The sequence below is a fragment of the Alexandromys fortis genome, unplaced genomic scaffold (assembly GCF_014885135.2).
Source record: "Alexandromys fortis isolate MF-2015 unplaced genomic scaffold, M_Fortis_MF-2015_v1.1 scaffold_23, whole genome shotgun sequence".
NCBI classification, from domain to species: Eukaryota; Metazoa; Chordata; class Mammalia; order Rodentia; family Cricetidae; genus Alexandromys; species Alexandromys fortis.
Genome location: NW_026067907.1, coordinates 7934089 through 7954752, shown reverse-complemented (window position 1 = coordinate 7954752; position 20664 = coordinate 7934089). Strand labels below are relative to the sequence as shown.

The following is a 20664-nucleotide window of genomic DNA, read 5'->3' as shown; positions in this document are numbered from 1 at the left end:
CAGGCTTAAGAACGTTGAGTCTCTTAAGTGGCAAAGTTTCCGTAGCAGAATTTGGAATGATTCCTAAGTTCCGTTTCCCTCGAATTAGTTCGACTTCCTGCTTGCAGTCTCCTTGCTTTAATAACTGGCTCTCTTCGGTTGGCTGTTGTCATCTTTCACACGCAGCGGTGTGTCATGCTTGAGCCTGTGGCACAGCAATGACTCAAAGTCGCCAGCGGCCTTCAGATACTGCAATGGAAACTAATGTGTCTTGGGCCCAGGGTGGAAAAGGCCCCAGTTTTCCTGAGAACGCGGAGGTGAAGTCTTGCATTTGTGATGATGGCCCACAGATAGACACAGGTGGCCTGCTCATGGCATACTGGGTTTTGGTAGCGCGTGAACACAATCTGTTAGGTTTAGAATACTGAGCTGTGACCTCGGAGTATGGAAGGGCCAGAGAATTTGCAGGTCTGCTTCCTCCATGCTGGTGACAGCATCCCTTTTGTTTTTCTGTTTATTCTTCAGTGATTCTTTGGGGAGCCGGGGGGACACACGAGCACATTTGTATTTGTGTTCAAATATGTTTTCAGAACAAAAATGAAAATTCTAGTATAGAGGTTCCTCCTTGGTCCATCGGGGACACACCAAGGCATCCCAAGGACGCCTGAGTCTGTGGGTAATATCAGGTCACATATGTGCTGTGTGTGTGTTGCTTTTCATGTTCTGACCTAAGAGTCTAACTTGTAATTAAGAATGAGGTCAATAATAACTAAATAGAGCAATTATAGTCATGATCAACAGTAATAGAGTATTTAAACTCTCTGTGTAGCTTTGAGATGTTCCATTTAACATCACCAGACCAGATTGTCCCCGGGTGAGTCAAACCATGGGTGAGGTGGAAAGCTACCATGTCCCTGTCGTCTTGTGCTTGGAAGACAGTTAGAGCTCCTGAATGTGCCAAGTGGCTTTGTGGCCTTTCTGTTCTGAATGTGATGGATTTTCCATAAGTCAAGAGTCACTGTGAGGGGGCCCCCGAGGTCCTGTCAGCTTCCTGCTCCACCCAGACGAGCGATATGACCCTGAGTCCATGTCTTCATGCACACCGTTCATGCCATTTCTCATCCGCTGTGCTGGTTTGAATAAGAATGCCTCCACAGGCTCGTACATTTGAATGCTTGGTCGCCAGGGAGAGGTGTTGGGACTGGTGGCCCTACTGGAGGACAGTGGTCACTGGGGGTGGGCGTTGGGGTTTCAAGCGCTCAAGCCAGGCCCAGTGCCTGCCATACTTTCTGCTGATCTGGATGTAGCACTGTCAGCTGGCATCCAGCCGTCTGCTTGTGTGCCGCCATGCTCCTGCCATGATGATCATGACCTAATCTCTGAATGGAAGCCAGTCCTGTCATGTGTAACTTGGCGCTAGTTGTGTGGGTTCCCACAAGTCTGTGAAATGAAGACACAGAGACACCTAAGAATGAACCTAGCCTCTGCGGCTGCAGGGGGCTCAGTCTCTGTGAACGGAAAGCTTTCCCTTTGCCCCTTGGCATCTTTATTTTTTTCCTGTATTTACACTTTAGCTAGTAGATTTCCATGTCTCAAAACAAACTGAATGAAGTTTCCAAAAATGCAATGCCAGGTGGTGGAAATACCTGATTCAGGAGGTACTATGGTTTTCCGGGTTTCCTCTAAGCCGAGTTTTGCATAGGCTTTGTATCCATGGGAAGGGAACTCTCAGACAAGATTCATAGAGGACAACAAAAGGTATCTGTAACATAAAGAGTGGACTAGGGGCCGTGTGAAAACTCCGGAGCCAGGTCAGGTGAAACCCAGCGGGGTTTCATGGCTAGTGGAGGTTGCTTGCTATCCCTCTGGCGCCAAGTCAGCGGGACATTATACCACACAGCCCCATTGAAACGTCTTTCTTTATAAGAGCTGCCGTGGTCATGGTGTCTCTTCACAGTGATTGTTGACGAAGACACTCACTGCTCTGTACTCCCAAATCAGCAGTAGTTTGCAAGTCTGATTCCAAAGCTTTGGGAACTTGAAACCACAGGCTGACTGCTGGTAGGACCAGCTTCATGGATACATACAACAGTCCTTATGAGAAGCAGGAGTCCTTGGTACCTTTATGAGGTCTGGGAAGGGGCCACAGGAACAGGACACTAAAGTTCTGAGAAGCTTGCACAACGCCCCGAATCCAGGAACAGGCGTGGCCAAGAGTTCACAGCCAGGGAGAGGCAGGCATACATTAAGAGAAAGGGAATGAACCTGAAAAACGAACACAGAAAGGGACTTGGGACCAGAGGGATGTCCCCAAGCCAATCAGGGGACCCATGAGCATGGAACCAGAACTAGAGAGGACACCCAGGGCTGGAGAAGGGCCTCCCCTCCAGAGAAGGAGCTGGGAATGGCTGGTGCCCTAGGGCCAGGCCTTCATGGAGCAGAGATGGCATCCCAGCAATCTAGGGTTTTCCCCAAATGCCTTGAGCCCTGGGAAGACTTTCTACCTCTGAGCACTAGGTGAGACACAGATGCCCTGAAGCAGACCGCCTTATACCAGCCAAGGATTTCAGTTCTATACTGATTTGTTAAATGAATATTAGATTCAGAGATTTTTCATTTTTATTATCTTTAAACCCGAACAGCCGGGTTTGGATGTAATGAATATGAAAATTCCCACTGGTGGGGGCGCCTGGAGCTTAGGAGTTGGGGAGAGCCCACCAAGAGGTTCGGCAAGCAGGTCTCAGACCTTGAACCAGAGCAGTATCTGCAGCATCCTGCAGCCTGGGAGCCAGGTTCACCCTGCTGTACCTCCCCAGCTCTAGTGACCCCTAAAGAACTGAGGGAGAGGAGGCAAATCACTTGCTAGTTTTCTCCAGTCACTAGAGAAGCAGGCAGAGCCATCACTGCATGAATTGCAAGGCTTTGGGAGAAAAGGAGGAAGAGGAGGAGGAGAAGGAAGATGAAAAGAGGAGAGAGGAGGAGAAAAAAAAAGGAAGAGTGGAAGGAGATGGGGAAGTGGCTTCTTTCACAGGTAGTTGCTGCGGGACTGTGTCCTGTCGTTGCAGAGGCAACTTTGCCGTCCCTCAGAGGCACTGTAGTCACAGAGAGGCTAGACAAAGTGCCTGCCCTCTTCCAGAGCGACCCATAATCAATTCTTCCTGCTTTGAAAGCACAGGGGAAGTGTCTTCAATGACCTTTAACAGCAGCACCTTCTCCATCTTTCCTCTCCTTGTATAACATGGTTTTGAGAACCTTCGGGGTCTGAGGAAATTGTTTAAGAGGAGGGACTGAGGGATAGAGTGATGGAGGGAGAAGATAGATAGATAGGTAGTCTGACAGAGATTCAATCCTGACTTGTATTTTTTAATCATCTGAAATAGCCCAAAAGGAAATGAGTTTAAAATAAATATAATTTACAGAAATTCTTAATATTGACTATGAAGGACAAGTGATAGGATTTTCTTTAGAAACAGGTTTGACCTTGTGAAAACACTGAGCCCTTACCTGGGTACCCTGTCCTGGAGGCTCAGGTTCCCCTTAAGGCTGGGCCATCATTGCTGGGTGTGATCAGGTCTCCAAAGGGTCAAGTTGAGGTCTCTCAGACACAGACTGACCTTTTCCTCTTGGGGCCAAGTGTGACCTGGGATTGGCTTGGGAGTGTGTCTCCACTCGCTCAGTGAACTAAAGCTTCTGGTCCTATTTGCTTGTCTTCCTGCCTCAGTGAAACAGGAATGTGTCAAGGTCAAGACTGTGCAGTCTGTGCATAGGCTTAAAACTCTATTAACGAGGTGCGACCCTCTGCTGTCCCCAGAACTCATCTGCCACCCAGGCTGCAGCATGCCGGCTAACTCTCAGGCCATCTGGGAGCTTTTGCTTCGGCTCCTTAATGAAGCTATGTGTCTTAGTCATCTGTGGCAGTGTGTGGTCCACGGAGTGAGCAAGTTAAAGCACAGACATGCAGACTGTTGACTCCCTGCTTTGTCGGACCCGCAGACACCCGCCAGCTGGGCTCCCAGAAGAAAGCTAGAAAGAAAGACTGTGGTCATGTGACTGCCGGAGCGATGGTCTCCTCCACAAGTTTGGCAGGTACTGGCTAGTTTCCAAGCTTAGTCATAGGCTTGTTGTTCCTGCCTCAGTCTCTGCCACATGGGCCTGTTGAAGGGTTTCCCTGGACAGGGTAGTCCCTTCTCCAAGGATGTGCAATGCCAAAGAGAGCAGGAGCAAGAACCCAGGGCAGAAATCACCGCTGTGTGTGATGGAACCCTGTATCAGATTCTGTTTGTGAGGGATTTCCCAGCCCACACCCAGGAACACTCTGGGTGGGAGCATCTCAGAGACTGCCCTCCACACCCTGATGTTTTGTTTAGACCCTCTCTCATTTCCTCCTCCTGGCAAATATCAGTCAGGTGTTGCAAGGCAGCATGGCCTAAAACCAGGTTAGAATTTGTTGTGTTTCTATGTGCAGAGAACAAAAGAGAAGAATTATTTTTTCCCTCCGTCCTCCTCCCCTTTCCTTCCCATCTCCTTTCCAAGACTGTGCTAGAACTCCTCTGTAGATCAGGTTGGCCTTGAACTCACGCAGCTCTTGCCTGCTCCTGTGGGATCTCCTTCTGCATATGCGTTGCTTTTATTGGATAATGAATTTGGTTGTTTCGACCAATGGCTTCGCTGAGTAAAGACATGCAGGGAAATCTGAACAGAGAGAGTAGGTGGAGTCAAAGAGATGCCATGTGGCTGCCAAAGGAGAGGGACACGCTGGAACCTTACCAGTAGGCCACAGCTTTATAGTAATACACAGATTAATAGAAATGGACTTATTTAAGATGTAAGAGTTAGTTAATAAGAAGCCTGAGCTAGTAGGCCAAGCAGTGTTGTAATTAATATAGTTTCTGTGTGATTATTTGGGTCTAGGTGACTGGGAATGAACAAGCAGTCTCTGTTTGTCTTTGGCTCTCTGAAGGGCTCCGAGAGCACCTCGTATTGAAAATGGGCCCTAATAATCCATTGCTGACATCTTAGTTGAGATTAATTGGCACCCTAACTGCAGATTTTGGCAGGCTGAGTGGACAGATGTGCTACTTTAGGCCCTGACCGTTTGCTCATATACTGAGCCAGGAGGCGGAGGCAGGGGGAGGGGGAGGCAGAGAACCTGGTATTTTACAGAGAAGAAATCCAAGTAAATGGCATATACAAGGTGACCAAGTGAATCCTGGGTAGAGAAAAGTCCCAGGCAGCTCAGAGAAGCACAGCCGCCTCCTTGACTGTACTCCCAAAGCCAGCCCTAAGCTAGGCCTGCAGGGCCCCTTCTCCACTGGCAAGCCAGTTAAGTTAGCCCGTGCTGGCCAGAAGCTAACCCGGCAGAGGCTAGGCTGCCTGATAGCAGGGCCGGCCACAGCCACCTCCCTCTTCTGCAAACAGCGCCGGCCAGTGACATCTGCTCAGAACAGCTCTGCTCCCCACTAATTACCCCCACCCATCCCTCTGTTCCCGCCCGGGGCCCTGCACACCTGCCACTGGGACTCTTTCAGTTGGCCATCCCAGCCCACACCTGTCAAAGCCAGGCGTCCCATTATCTCCTGCCTGTGGTGTCTGCCTGTTTCGCCCCCCACCCTCCACCCCACCCCATGTAATGCCTCCTGCTTATCCTCCCAGATGCTCTGGCCTAAGGCCAACCTGGAAGCATCTGGGCAGGCCTTTCAGAATAGTAAGGGGGTGGGGTGGTGAGGGGTGGGGGCAATGGGAATGGGGCGTCAAGGGGTGGGGGTGGTGAGAACCTTGCACAGGAAGCTCCTTTTATCTTTTTGCTGTTGTTCTGGCTGCCACAGGTCCTCAGAGAAGAGCCCGGGTGAAAAATACCCTTGCTGGTCACACACAGCACATTTGTTGACTACCCAAAGTCCCTCCCCTCCCCTCCCCTCCCCTCCCCACTACACTTTGCACACCGGTCAAATCTAGAAAAGTCTGAGGCTTGCCGAGGGGAGGGAAGCAGCTGGGTTGAGAGCTGAAGGACCTCGCGCACTGGGCTTGATTTTGATAAACGATCCCTAGTTATTTTCCAGCCGAGAGAGATGAATTCTTCGAGAGTGCTTTTGTTTGGCGTGTGGCCTGTGTAGTTCCCCCATGGCTGTGACTGATCGCAGAACAGGGTTCATTTTGTTTGGAGACTCTCTTGGGACTCTCTAGTAGGAAACTCTGCACAGCCTTTTCCTGTGCGAGAGACCTTGGAAAGCCAGAGCAGGGCCAGCACAGTAAGGAAGATGAACTGCATGATAGGGTACCCGCTGCACGTCCTGCTCATCGTCTCCTTGGCCACCCCGGGGTTCCCCTCAACACATTGCTGTCACAGGAGGACAGTCCCTTGACCCATGCACAGAGAAAGTGACTAAGTCAGTCCCCACTGTTCTACCACGTTTTGCCTCTAAACTCTGTCTACCTTGAGGTCACAGACAGTCCCATCCACCTTTGTGTCCCCAGCGCTGGCCCTATACCTGGCCTAATGGAGGTCCTTGCTAGATAGTGTTCACATGGACTGGTCAGTTTGAGGTTAACGATTCCAGGAGATAAATTCTCATGTCACCAGTGGGCACCAAGGTTGTGCTGTTGGTTGGCTTGCCCATGCTTCTTCCTGCTGAGCCATCATCATCTTGCAGCTCTGATCTTTATATATTTAGTAGAAATGTCAAACCTTGGCTAGACCCGAAGGACTAACTGATTAAACCTTCAGGAATGGTTCTGTGTCTGGAAGTTAGTAAGGTATTAATGCAAACACAGCCTTGACCAGGAACCAGGAACCATCCTGTGGAGTGACCTCACTCCTGAATGGGTTTCTGCCAGACCCTGGAAGGTTGGGGTTCAGGGACAGGGAACAGTGCTGGCCATAGATTCTAACCTGCAGACCCGCATTGTCTTGAACATCTAGAAGGGGTCTTGTTTGAAGTCTTGTACTGAAATGGGTTAAAAGCCACCAAATCTGAGGGTTAAGATGCCCTGAGTCCCTGTGTTATTTAAAGCAGATCTTTCTATGGTCCTTTGGTCACATGTTGTGCCTTGGAAATGCTGCTTCTGGCTCCTAGAGTGACTGTTTTCTCTGAGAGATGGGTGATGTCCTCCCTGGCTGGGTGGGACACCCATGGTGATGAAGTTCTCATTCCTCATGACCCAGTACCCTTCACTCTCACACCCAGCCCCCATCGCCAGATAATTTCCGGAGATTTTCAACTGTAGGATGAACTGTGACCTAAAAACTAGCCAAGGTAGACAATGCAGCACCTGGTGGTTGTGGTCACCCTGTGTAAATGTCAGGTTTCCCTAGACGTGTTTTTGTCTTGCTTTCAGAACAGTTTCTGGTCATAAATGAGTCGACTTGTGGAAGATGTTAGCATGTCCCCCAACTCTCTCTCACCTGCCCCTCCCCCATCCTCTCTCTCATCTATCCACCTCCTACTTAGGGTAACAAGAATTTTAGACAGCATGAATATTAGTGGCTGTAAATTAAGGGTTGACTAAGTTGACTTGTAATTGGCCAGCCAGCTCTGTGGACTGCATCGTCTCTGTGACATCCATTCAGCCCTATGGTAGGAACTGTGTGGCTGCTGCATTCAGGTGAATGCTAGCTCTGGTGACAGTAAGGCTGTGTTGGCATCAGTGGACAGGGGAGCAGAGTGGCCCTTGGTTTGCAAACTCAGCTATACTAATAATATACTAGTCAATGAATGTTTTTTTACTATGGGGACAGGAAAGTGACTTGTGATATCAGACAGTGATGGAAATACAGACCCTTGACTTACCCCCTCTAGTTGAACCCCTAGATCTCACAACCCACCAGGGCAGCCTTCTCCACCAGCTACCAAAGGAGAAATGCTAAAACACACTTGAGTTTCTTAGGAGGACCAACCATGAATAAGGAAGTGTGCCTGAGAACACAGCTATGATTGGCTGGGTGAGATTGGCCACCTAGCAAGCCCAGTAGCTGTGATGAGAGACAGCATCTCTGTAGGTGGCAGTATGGGTCATTCTGTAATCCCTGAGCACTGCCACGTGTAATTTTTGCAAGGTGCAGTACACAGAATCTTTTTTTTGGATTTCTATTTCTTTTATGATTCATGTATTCTTTTTTAAGATTTATTATGTATACAACATTCTGCTTCCATGTATGCCCACATACCAGAAGAGGGCGCCAGATCTCATTACAGATGGTTGTGAGCCACCTTGTGGTTGCTGGGAATTGATCTCAGGACCTCTGGAAGAGCAGCCAGTGCTCTTAACCACTGAGCCATCTCTCCAGCCCAGTACATGGAATCTTAAAAACAGTTTTTAACTTCCAGAAAGATGAGCTTGATTAGTCAGTTGAGGCTTTTAGCTTGGTTCCATTTGCTTACATCATAGAAATTTTAAGTTTTTATGGGCAGTGACAGAAAACAAAAGAAGGTGAGGGCCAGGAGGAATGTGACTCCCTGTCATAGACAAGAGTTAGAGGGAACTCTGGGGTCTGAAGTCTAGTGTGGACCTAGGGCAATGGGCTTCCAGGGAGAACTGTGACCCCAGAGACAGTTTGGTTTCCAGGGTGACAGGCATCACCTCAGGAGTCCAGCAGTTTGTTCCCACTTCTGAGACTTTAAAGTTACTCTGTGCTGAGAGGAAAAGCAGGGTAGAAACATGAAGACTACTGAGTGGAAGACAAGAGGGGCCCAAGGGGAGGGGCTGTGTGAAGCGTCTGCTCTTCCCGCTAGGCAGCCAAGGCTAAGGACCGTGACTGGACAGATAGCTGTCATCAACTGTCCACACTGCCAACTTGGGCATCATCTCAAGAGTCAGGGAGCATCTTAGTCAACCCCAAACCAAAGGGTAAAAATTCAAATGGGAGGATGGTGGTGGAGGAGTTCTGGGGAGGAGGCTGAATGGGTAAAGTACTTGTCACGCAAGCAGAGGACCTGAGTTTGGATTTCTCCCAACTTCCCTGAAAGTCAGACACATAGCATGAGTGTCTGTTATCCCGGGATTATACTCACCTACAGGGAGGTGAGTGGTGAGGGCAAGCGCATCCTGAAACTAGTGTGGGCCAGCTGTCCTGGAATATGCAGCAATAACAAGGAGTCTGCTTCAAACAAGGTTGAAGATGAGGGCTGATGTCCGCTGGCCTCTGGCCTCCACATGTGTACCATGGCACACGTGCCTGCATTCATAAACATGAATGTGATTGTGCGCGTGTGCGCGCGCACACACACAGTGGGATGGTGGGGAAGCAGGCAGGCAGACATGTGATCTAGGTTGCCTTCCTGCCTACCCTGTTCCTCATGCCAGCAGTTATGGGGCCCCTCTAACCCTGCTGACCTCCAATCGCCAATCTGCCAAGTGGACCTTGCTGGCCTTGTCTGTAGAACTCAATGGCTTTGTTGATGGCCATCTTTGATGACATCATACAGATTTGCCCAGGAAGAGCTTCAGGGTGGGCTTGGTGAGCACGCCAAATACCAATAACCTAGGAGGGCTCTGGTCCATGAGAGCATCCTCAAGCCTCTATCCCCTCTGCTGAGAGCTGGCACTTTCACAGACCTCTGATCCTGGAGCAGCCCACCCCCAAGCGGTGAGTATGCTCTTGACCTCGGGTCAGTGCAGCCAGAAGAGTTCTGAGTGCCAAGGCTTTGGTATAACTGGTTCCTTCTTACCCCTACGATCTCCAACAGCCGTGAAGAACTTCTGTCTCCCTCACAAACACCCTAAAGTGCTCTACCTCTGTTTCAGAACTCCAAAGTCTTGGCCAAGAAAGAGCTGGCTTACGTCCCAATCATTGGCTGGATGTGGTACTTCGTGGAAATGATCTTCTGCACGCGCAAGTGGGAGCAGGATCGGCAGACGGTCGCCAAGAGCCTGCTGCACCTCCGGGACTACCCAGAGAACTATCTGGTACGCAGGCACAGTGTGTTGTCTGGCTCCTATGGCTGCCACACTTAGGGGGCACTTCAGGAACAGAAATGAGCACAGAACTGAGTGGGACCTGAAATTGTGTTTGATTTTAGGGCTTTGTGACACGAGGGCTCTAGAACTGACCTGGCTTCAGGCGAGACTCTGCCCCTTTTTGGGTTGACTGTGGCCTCTGGTTGACCTTGGGGTTGTGTGACCGCATCCTTTGCTTTCTAGTTCCTGATTCACTGTGAGGGCACAAGGTTCACAGAGAAGAAACACCAGATCAGCATGCAGGTAGCCCAAGCCAAGGGACTGCCCAGTCTCAAGCACCACCTGCTGCCACGCACCAAGGGCTTTGCTATCACCGTGAAGTGCTTGCGAGATGTAGGTAAGGATGCCTGCCAAACAGGGGTCTTCAAGGCTAGGTGTCACTTGGGACAAGGGGCAGGTGCAAGGCTGGCTGGGCCCCTCATGTTTTTGCACCTCAATGAGTACCGCCCTCTGCTGGTCAATGGCATCACTGCACTGGAGCATGCAGACGTGATGGCCTGATGGTGAAGCAGCTGCTGGGTCTTTGAAGCATCTCTTGCTTGTCTATTGCTATCAACCACCTGCAGATAACCTGACCTGTATACTATGGCAGCTCACCTGTGAGTCTGGAGCCTCAAGTCACTGTAGATAAAAACTGAAGAAAGCAGTGGTAACTTGCCCCTAGTGTCTTGCTATGACTTTTTCTCTTTCTTTCTTTCTTTCTTTCTTTCTTTCTTTCTTTCTTTCTTTCTTTCTTTCTTTCTTTCTTTCTTTCTTTCTTTCTTTCTTTCTGTGGGGGTTTAGAACCTATGGAACTTACTCAGTAGACCAGGCTGGCTTTGAACTCACAGAGGTCCGCCTGTCTCTGCCTTTAATCCCAAGTGAGAGGATTAAAGGCATGTACTACCACCACCCAGCTTCCCCCATTTCTTTTTAAACCCTCTGTTTCAATGTAAAATGTATTTTCTTGTTCTCCTACTTAACACCTTTCTCTCACATTGGGCTCCCAAGAGAGGCTTGACGTCATACTTGGGCTGCGTAGGACTTGACACAGCTTTAAGTGGGAAGGCATCATAGGGTTGGGTAGGCCTTTCTAGAACTTGGTGTGCCAGGTTTTGTCCTGCAGTCAGAAGTGGACAAATTTGGCCCTGTGGTTTCAGGCCCTATGTACCCTCTTTTTGTGAGGGACACCTTAGCCCCACGTCACAGATTAGCCAGGGCACCAAGGACATGAACAGGTTAAATGTCTTTTGGTCTAGTGCCCACTTATGACAGAGTTGTTAGCTCTTTCAGGGCACAGCCTCTGGGTATGCCTACGAGGGGGACCCTCTCCCATCAGCAAAGGCAGTGGACCTACAGGACTGTAGTGGGGACCTACAGAACTGTAGCAGGGTCAGACATCAGGGAAAGAATGGATGGTGATTTTATCACCTTTGAATCCTTATTCTTCATACTTCTGAGTGGTCCAGGTACCAGTTAGGATTCCTATGATCCTCCACTACTTGCACTAATAGTAACTGAATTTATGTAAAGCTCTCGGCTTAGGGCCATGATCTTACATCATGAGTATAGTGTGCTGGGTCTGCCATTGTGACCGACATCTGTCACCTCAGCCGCTACGTGATGATGGCAACATGAGTCCACTCTCCAGAACACCGAGGTCTGGAAGATTAAGGGATGTAGCTAAGCAAACTGCCTATCGCTGAGAAGAAGTGTTTGTGGGCGCCACACCCAGCACGCTCTGGAACTCCTCTATTTTCTACTTTCTCTGCTGCCTTGCACACTGGGAAGAGGCCATCCATTCCTGCCATGGTTTTTCACAATCTATTCACTTGTTTTTGTCATGAGCTAGCCCATTCTTTGAACAGTAAGCATTTCTCGAGCCTGGGCCAGGTCCCAGGCCTCCCACAGCAAGCTTGACTGGAATGCTGGCAGGATAGCTTAGTGTCCAGGATGTAGATGTCTTGTCCTGGCTTTGTGGCTGCTTCATTTGGGGGCTGAAAATGTTCATAGAAAAGTTTACACCATGGCTGGAGAGATGGCTCCGTGGATCACTTACTGCGCTCGCAGAGGACCTGGGGTTCCTGTCCCATCACCCTCCTCTGGTGGCTCCCAACTGCCTGTAAATCCAGCAACAGGGGATCTGACGTCCTCTCCTGGCCTCATGGGCACACAGACCCACACAAACGCATCCACATAGTTAAGTAAATCTTTTATAAATTTTCCATTAAAAAAAATCAGAATGGCTGTAGTTGTGTAACAGACACAGCCTCAGATAAATCTAACCCATCTGGTGCCCACGTTCGTCCAGACAGCCACAGGTACTAGCCAGGACAGCTCTGCTGACTAGAAAGTCACTCATTACTGTCATTGCCAATCTAGAGCTGATGGGAATCGCCACTTTCAAGCCCACGGGACCACAGGAGTTACTGTTGGATGACCAGCTTATAGTTGGCTTTCTGGTTACAAAAGATGACACGTGTCCAATGTAGGGCAAGTAAACAATCTAGGAAAAGCCAAGGAAGAGAGATCTTATCCCATGAGTCATTGCTAGATGGGTTACGGTGTGCTTATGTCTTCCGCTGTGTGTGACTACCAAGCAGAACCGGCCTCACCTGCTATATACTGCCTTGTGTTTGTCTTGTCTTATAGTCCCAGCTGTATATGACTGTACACTCAATTTCAGAAACAATGAAAACCCAACACTGCTGGGAGTCTTAAATGGAAAGAAATATCATGCGGACTGCTATGTTAGGTAAGTCGGCCCTGCGCCCTCCGTTGGAAAGGGGGAGCTTGTTTCTAAGCACCAAATCACTACCTGCAGCCTTCCAGGAGAACCTGTTAACATTTCTCTAGAAGCTGCCTTCCCAGTCAACGTCTTTCCAGTCTTTATTTACATCTGAACTCAAGAGGCACACCTTACTGCCTGGGGAGTAGCCTTCCCTCCCAGTTCCTTACTGATCTGCTCACCCTCACTGTGCTCAGAGCAAGTATCATGTTTGGGGAGGTGGAAGCTGGATAAGGCAGGTCCCTATTCCTGACAACCATCTGTGTCATTGACTTGACCCTTGCTTGGTTCTGTTTGGCCATGACTGTATTTTGGGATTTCCATCTATCTTAGGGTTCCTATTGCTATGAAGGAACACCATAATCATGGCAATTTATAAAGGAAAACATTTAACTAGAGTGGCTAACTTACCATTTCAGAGGTTTAGTCCATTAATGGCGGGACTGCCATGGTGCTGGAGAAAGCTGAGAGTCCTACATCTTGATCCACAGGCAACAGGAAGTGAACTGAGACTGGGTTTAGCTTGAGAGCGAGAGACCTCAGAGCCCAGTCCCACAGGGACACACTTCTTCCAACAAGGCCACACCTCCTAATAGTGCCACCCTGTGAGCTTACAGGGGGCGGGGCAATTACATTCACACCCCCCACCCACCCCTGGGCCGCTTGCCTCTCCCCACACAGCCAGAACTGTCATCAGGACCTGGTGCTCAGCATGGCTCTCTCCGTGCTAACTCTTCTCTGCTTTCACAGGAGGATCCCGATGGAAGACATCCCAGAGGACGAGGACAAGTGCTCGGCCTGGCTACACAAGCTCTACCAGGAGAAGGTGGGTGCGCCCAGCTGTGGGGTCTAGGATGGAAGCCGACACTTTGATGGGTGGGCACTGGGAGCCGGTTATTGGCGCCCCTAGCGATCCACGTGTCCAGCAGTAAGAGCGTAGCAGAATGCATCATCAGGTGGCCCCACAGGAAGTGAAACCCTGGTGTGGGTGGAGTGGGCCAACAGGAGGTCATAGCTGCTCTGTGTTGTCCAGAGAAGAAGCGACAGTCGCTGAACTCACAAGTGAGTTTTTATTAATGTGCAGCGAGCAAAGGAAGGAACAGATAGCAGAGGTAGGAGGACAGACAGCAGACATCCTCACTGGAGACTTGGCAGCATCACCTGGATTCTCAGCTGAGCTCTGTCCACGGAGGAGCTCTGTCTTCCTCTTCCCTTCCAGGCATTTGTACCACAGGGTAAACGATTGTAGCTTCTACTGGAAATGGTCCTTCTTCCAGCTCTTCTCAAGGGCTCAGTGTTTTTAATTCTCTTAGCTGCTTCCTCTTTTCCATTCTTGCTGTCACAGAGTTATGGAAGATACTTGAATTGAATGAGCTCAGTGAGATAAGGCGGAGGGAGAGAGCAAGAGAGAGCCTCCTTGTTCTCAGTGTCCCCTTTATAACAAGCTTCAACAGCATGTGAGAGTTTACCAATATAATGTGTATCAGTGGTCCAGCAGCCTGGTCCCAGGCACATGTCCCTAAGGGAGGGTTCAGTTTAGTGACAGATGTGGTCTTGATTGCTCTTGAGCAAACTATTCAGTGGCCCGGTGTCACTTCAAAGTGTGACTCAAATAAGAATGCATCCCCAAAGGGTCCCTGGTCCAGCTCCCCAGCTTGTTCTTCCTCTGAGTAGGGGCTTGGCTTTCACAGGCTTCTCTCTTCCAAAAATATAATAGGGCAAGGAGAACCTAATTATCATTGCCCTAACTTGATCTAACAGAGGTTGTGCCAAGAGAGTGCTGACTCCTGCAGTGAGGAGCACCTTGTCCCTTGTGGACCCACAGCTCACCCCAAGCTCAAGGCCAGAGTGAGCGCGTGTCTTTGGTTGGTGTGGGCAGAGCTCAAGAGGCCGTTCATTTGCCTTCTCAACCTAACACCACGGTCCTGCTGTGTGTCCTCAGTGCCCGACTGAGGCTGGCCAGCCCCAACCTCCCTCCCACACAGGAAGGAGTGGCAGAACTAGATCTGACACTGGGCAGCAATCAAACTCCCTAGTAGCTGCCCACAGAGACCCAGTAGGCACCACCTGGAGCCCAGCATGGTATCTGAGGCACATTTTCTGTCCCCAGGATGCCTTTCAGGAGGAATACTACAGGACAGGGGTCTTCCCAGAGACCCCCTGGGTCCCCCCACGCCGGCCTTGGGCTCTTGTCAACTGGTTGTTCTGGGCGTCGTTGCTGCTCTATCCTCTCTTCCAGTTCCTCGTGAGCATGGTCAGCAGCGGTTCTTCAGTGACACTGGCTAGCTTGGTCCTCATCTTTTGTATGGGTGAGTACAAGCCAGAGGCTCCAAGTGAAGCCAGAGTGCTTGGTGGATGCCAGATGTGTGGGTTCCTTGCAGGCTGTGGAGCAGCCCGAGTCTAGATGATCCTGGACCTGGAATCCCTCGTCCCCCGAGACTCCGCCCTCCCTTCTCTGAAGGAAAGCATGGCACGGGGCTTGAGGGATCTAGTTGCAAGCTCTTTGCCTTGGAATTAGACGTGGGGCCCTCCCTCTGGGACTCCTGTAACCTGCAAATGGGCTGGAGTGAGGGAGTGCAGCAAGTTCCTTCTTCGTTCTTCACAATGGCTCGCTTACCCAGCACTGTCCAACCACAGCAGTTCCCAACACTGAGCTTGTGTGCACGCTGCTCCCTGTCACTGCCCGGTGTGCGACACTCCCCTGTCACCTGAAGGCCAGGCCTGCTCCCGAGGCATATGCGAGCATGAGCAGCTTCCTCTTTTCCACTACTGAGGAACAGTGGCACCAGACCAAGGCCAGGAGACTGGTGTGTGTCCCGAGCAAACAGGCTGGCTATTTCTGTAAAACATAAAATACCGTGGTCTCAGGGCGGACTCCCACTTGGAGCCTGGTGCTGACAGCCATCTCCTGAGGACCACTGCAGCAGCCTCAAGCATAAAGGTACACCACGGGCTGCATCGTCTGAACACTCTTCTCACTTAGTAGTGAGCACCCTGACATGTCTGTGTGCACCAGGGTGTTGGGAAGGAGGCTGGCCAGGGCTTGATGCCAGGAAGGCCAGCAGAGGCCATGTCGGCCAGCAGGAGAGCTGCACCCTTTAAAGATGAAGAGGGGCAGGGAAAGCAGTGCCCAATGGCTTGAGCACGCAGCCTGGGGTGCTGAGCACGCAGCACCTGGACAGCCACAGCTTCAGCCCACACAATGGTAGAGTTTGTGGGTACGCAGGGCCTTCATATATCCTCACAAAGTGACCCTTACTACAATCCCCAAACCACCACCTTTTTGCCCTGGAAAGTAGTAGGGAAACCAGAGAAGTCTGTGAACAGATGCATGGTGCAAGGATGCCCTCCTCCCCCAGAAGCCCTATCATTGTCCTTTTAATGTCATTTCAACATGCAGAGGAATGCCCAGAAGTTGGGGTCAGATGGTACCCAGATTCATTTGCAGGGCAACGGCCTCCTCGTGGCTCCCACTGGCTAAGCACCTCTGGAGTGTGTTCAGGTGCTTATTAACTGCTTTTCCCTGTCTCTGCAGCCTCCATGGGAGTTCGATGGATGATTGGCGTGACAGAAATCGACAAGGGCTCTGCCTACGGCAATATCGACAACAAACAGAAACAAACAGACTGACCTGGGAACGTCGCCTCCAAAGGGAACCTTGGGAACTGTTGGCCCCAGCCTAGCCTTCTTAGTAGGGTTCAGTGATGGAGCCAGGGAGCCTTGCTGGGAGGAGCAGAAGCCAGAGCCCCTCCAGTCACTGAGTTTTTCTCAGCGCTGGAGGGGAAACGAAGATGTCCTTTGATGCAGACTGTCTACAGTTCTTAAACCCTTCCCCTTTCCCATGTGAATTTTTGATGCAGACCGTCTACAGTTCTTAAACCCTTCCCCTTCCCGTGTGAATTCTCGGGTTTGGTTATCTTTTCAGTTGCATACACGTGTGTGTGTGTGTGTGTGTGTGTACACGTACATGTGTGAGAGGAGAATGGTGTGTTCATTTGTGACCCTAGGACAATGGGTCTCTGAGGCTGCAGGGAAGGGCGGGGCTGGGGTGAAAGGGAAGGTGGAAGGTGTCCCTGCCACCCCGTGGTGCTGCGTCTTTAACCCTCATTGCCAGCGATGGAGTCAACAGTGCTTTAGGTAAGATGACTAAATTATGCCTCCAAATAAGAAAAAAAAAATTAAAGTGTTTATCTGGGTTGCCTGTGGCATGTGTTTACACGAATGTTCCAGCCTCTCCTCTTCCCTCTCAGTTTGGGTATTCCAGAGAACTGTGCTCCTGGTAGGGGATTGCTAGGGGCTTGAGTCAAGATTTATACAAGACATGTTACTGAGATCACCACCCCCAAATGACCTGTCAGTGTATTAGAATACTGAACAACATTGGTGTAAGCAAGGATTTGTTCTGGGTCAGAGTTCAAGGGCACAGTCTGTCCCGATGGGGAGGTCGTGGGGCACAAGGAATCTGGTCCAACTCAAAAGAGAATGCAGGCGCTCTGCTCACTCACTGTCTTGTATGGGTCAGGACCCCAGCCCATGGAGTGGGGAAGCCCATGCAGTGGGGAAGCCCATGGCTGAGGTAGGTCTGCCCACCTCGGTTGTTCTAGCCTAAATTACCTGCCCAGCCAGAGGCTTGTCTCCTAGGCGATTCTAGATCCTGTCGCGTTGGCAAGCAGCATTAATCAGTCACAGTAAGCCAATCCAGGGATGCTACCTGTAAGAGATGTGGGCGTGGAAACCCCTCCAAGCAAGGGTGAAGACAAAGGTGCTGGGAGACCAGCCGAGGGCTTGCTTGAGTCGTGGAGAGGGGTCAACGGGGGATAGCTTTGGTTTCCCAGTCTTGCTGAAATGCCATCTACTAGTCTTGAAGGATTTATGCTGGTTTTGAAACCAAATGGTATGAAAATATCAAAAAAGTCACAGGAGTTGGGAAGCCCTCAAACAGGGGCAGGATCATTTACAAAAATGGCACTACACTCCTTTTCAGAGTGTGCGTAGGTACCTACTAAGGAGCCAACCACCTGGGACATCTGGCAGTCCCGAGTGGTGCTTAAGGGGGCATTCTACCTGAGACCTTGCAGGAGGAGATGAGGAGGAAAAGCTGAGGGCTCTCAAAGTGAATATTAAAAAGCCACAGCCTGCCAAGCATGCCGCTGGAAACAGGCCAAGGGTTCAGGGAGGATGGACACCCAAACTCCCAGGCTGGTGCAGCCTCCAGCATGCACAGGCGTGGCTGGAGCTTAAAGCATGCTTCTCAATTGCTTGGCTACCAAGGAGAAAAGACCCCAAATAGGGAGGACCAAGGTGAGGTGTTCATGTTGGAACAAGGTATTCTGGTTGGGCAATGGGTTGCTCCAGCTCAGGGGTGACCGGGACCCACTAAGGGATGATTCAGAAGGAAGCAGGTGCAGGGAGAGGGGGTGAAGAGGCCTCAGATCACTGTGTCACAGCATTCCAGGAGGCCAAACAACGGATGTCTCGGTATGTAAGTGGTGGTGCCTGCCACTGAGATGACCAAGAACACTTGTCGAGCGTATTACCAAACCAGGACCTCTGACTTCGGCAGAGCAGCGGACAGAGTGCAAGGGTACCGAGAATGTGTGCCTGGGATTTTAGTATAAAAAAAGCAAGGCTGTGATATGCCATTGCCATCAGAGCAAAACTAAGATAAATGAAGCATCCAGAGGCCCCGCTTCAATGGATGGGATTAAATAAAATATTTATGTAACGCTTTATTTTGACAAAATGGGGCTGGCAAGACATCTCAGCAGGCAACGGCGCCTGCAGCCAAGAAACATGAGTTCAATCCTCAAGCCTCATGTATTGGAAGGAAAGAACTAGATCTCACAAGTACTCTGATCAACACACACTTGCTGTGGCACGTGTGCATGCACCCTGCATGCCCACAGTCACCATTGGCACTATCAACTGCCCACACAGTAACCATTCACACATCACATGTGCATGTACCCTGCATGTGCAGTCACCACAGTATCACGTATGCACACTCCCTGCATGTGCACACATTCTCTATTCACACATGTGTGCATGCACCCTGCATGTGCACACTCACCATTCACACTATCTGCTACTTTACAGCTGCCCCATGCCACAGTGGAGCTGTAGCTGCCACCAAGCCCATGTAAGCCATGAACCAGCACCAGGCCCTCTGGATCTCTGCAGCTCCGGCCACCCATCAGTGCCAGCAGATGGAAGCTGCCACTCTAACAGCCTTGGTGCCCATGTGAGTGGCTGACTCTTCTTACTTGGAAGTCACCTGTAGGCATGGGCCTGGTGTAAGCTACTGACCAAAGCAGCCTAGCAGAGTGCTTTTACTAGTATTTTGAAAAGTAAGCAAATTAAACCTAAAAAGTAAGGAAAGAAACAATGAAGATCACTACAGAAAAAACAGAAATCAGAAAAATAAGAGAAAACAGTGAAGCCAGAAGAGACTGAAAAGATGGACAGACCTTTATCTCTTTATCAAAGAGCACAGATGTGTACACAGGAGTACGAGGACAGCAGAGGGCAGATGTGTACACAGGAGTACGAGGGACAGCAGACAGATGTGTACACAGGAGTATAAGGGACAGCAGACAGATGTGTACACAGGAGTACGAGGGACAGCAGACAGATGTGTACACAGGAGTCCGAGGACAGCAGAGGGCAGATGTGTACACAGGAGTACGAGGGACAGCAGACAGATGGGTACACAGGAGTCCGAGGACAGCAGAGGGCAGATGGGTACACAGGAGTCCGAGGACAGCAGACAAATGTGTACACAGGAGTCCGAGGACAGCAGACAGATGTGTACACAGGAGTATAAGGGACAGCAGACAGATGGGTACACAGGAGTCCGAGGACAGCAGAGGGCAGATGGGTACACAGGAGTCCGAGGACAGCAGACAAATGTGTACACAGGAGTCCGAGGACAGCAGACAGATGTGTACACAGGAGTATAAGGGACAGCAGACAGATGGGTACACAGGAGTCCGAGGACAGCAGACAGATGTGTACACAGGAGTATAAGGGACAGCAGACAGATGTGTACACAGGAGTCCGAGGACAGCAGAGGGCAGATGGGTACACAGGAGTATAAGGGACAGCAGACAGATGGGTACACAGGAGTATAAGGGACAGCAGACAGATGTGTACACAGGAGTATAAGGGACAGCAGACAGATGTGTACACAGGAGTACGAGGGACAGCAGACAGATGTGTACACAGGAGTCCGAGGACAGCAGAGGGCAGATGTGTACACAGGAGTATAAGGGACAGCAGACAGATGGGTACACAGGAGTCCGAGGACAGCAGACAGATGTGTACACAGGAGTCCGAGGACAGCAGAGGGCAGATGGGTACACAGGAGTCCGAGGGACAGCAGACAGATGTGTACACAGGAGTATAAGGGACAGCAGACAGATGTGTACACAGGAGTATAAGGGACAGCAGACAGATGGGTACACAGGAGTCCGAGGACAGCAGAGGGCAGATGGGTACACAGGAGTACAAGGGACAGCGGCCGAGCAGACACCAAGTGTGATGGCAGTTAGTCACTGACCGGTTGTCTGCAGAGAAATCCAACAACTCGGTGAGACAGAGAGATTCTAACGTCAGTTCAGAGAAACTGAAAACAGCCCTCCACAGACAGGTCCAACCCCGCCAGCTTTGTGAGCAAGTTCTAACTAAGACACAACAAACGATCAAGAAAACACAACCCACACCATCTCGGAGTAAATGGGGAAAAGGTGATGTCTGATTCACTCTAGAAAGGCCACACCCTCCTAATAGGGAGTCAAGGGATCCCCAGAAACAAGAGCTACAGAGCACAGCCATCTGGGAATACAGAGGGAAAGTCCTCTCAAAAATACCATAAATGATGCAGGGAGGTAGAAAAGGGACACGTTCAACTGCAAAACAGATTTCACCCCAGGAAGAGGAACTGACCTTGCTCCTGGGCCACACGT

The 20664-nt window shown here is 50.4% G+C and overlaps 1 protein-coding gene across 1 annotated transcript in view; it reads left to right on the top strand.

Moving 5' to 3' along the window:
- Agpat4 (1-acylglycerol-3-phosphate O-acyltransferase 4) overlaps nucleotides 1-16897 on the top strand; it is a 91095-nt gene extending 74198 nt beyond the window's left edge. The window contains exons 4-9 of the mRNA XM_050135904.1: nucleotides 9721-9882; nucleotides 10117-10270; nucleotides 12565-12667; nucleotides 13451-13526; nucleotides 14811-15009; nucleotides 16236-16897. Coding sequence (XP_049991861.1) covers nucleotides 9721-9882; nucleotides 10117-10270; nucleotides 12565-12667; nucleotides 13451-13526; nucleotides 14811-15009; nucleotides 16236-16330 — 789 coding nt within the window. The 3' untranslated portion in view covers nucleotides 16331-16897. The remainder of the gene's footprint in view (nucleotides 1-9720; nucleotides 9883-10116; nucleotides 10271-12564; nucleotides 12668-13450; nucleotides 13527-14810; nucleotides 15010-16235) is intronic.
- Nucleotides 16898-20664: the final 3767 nt, after the last annotated feature.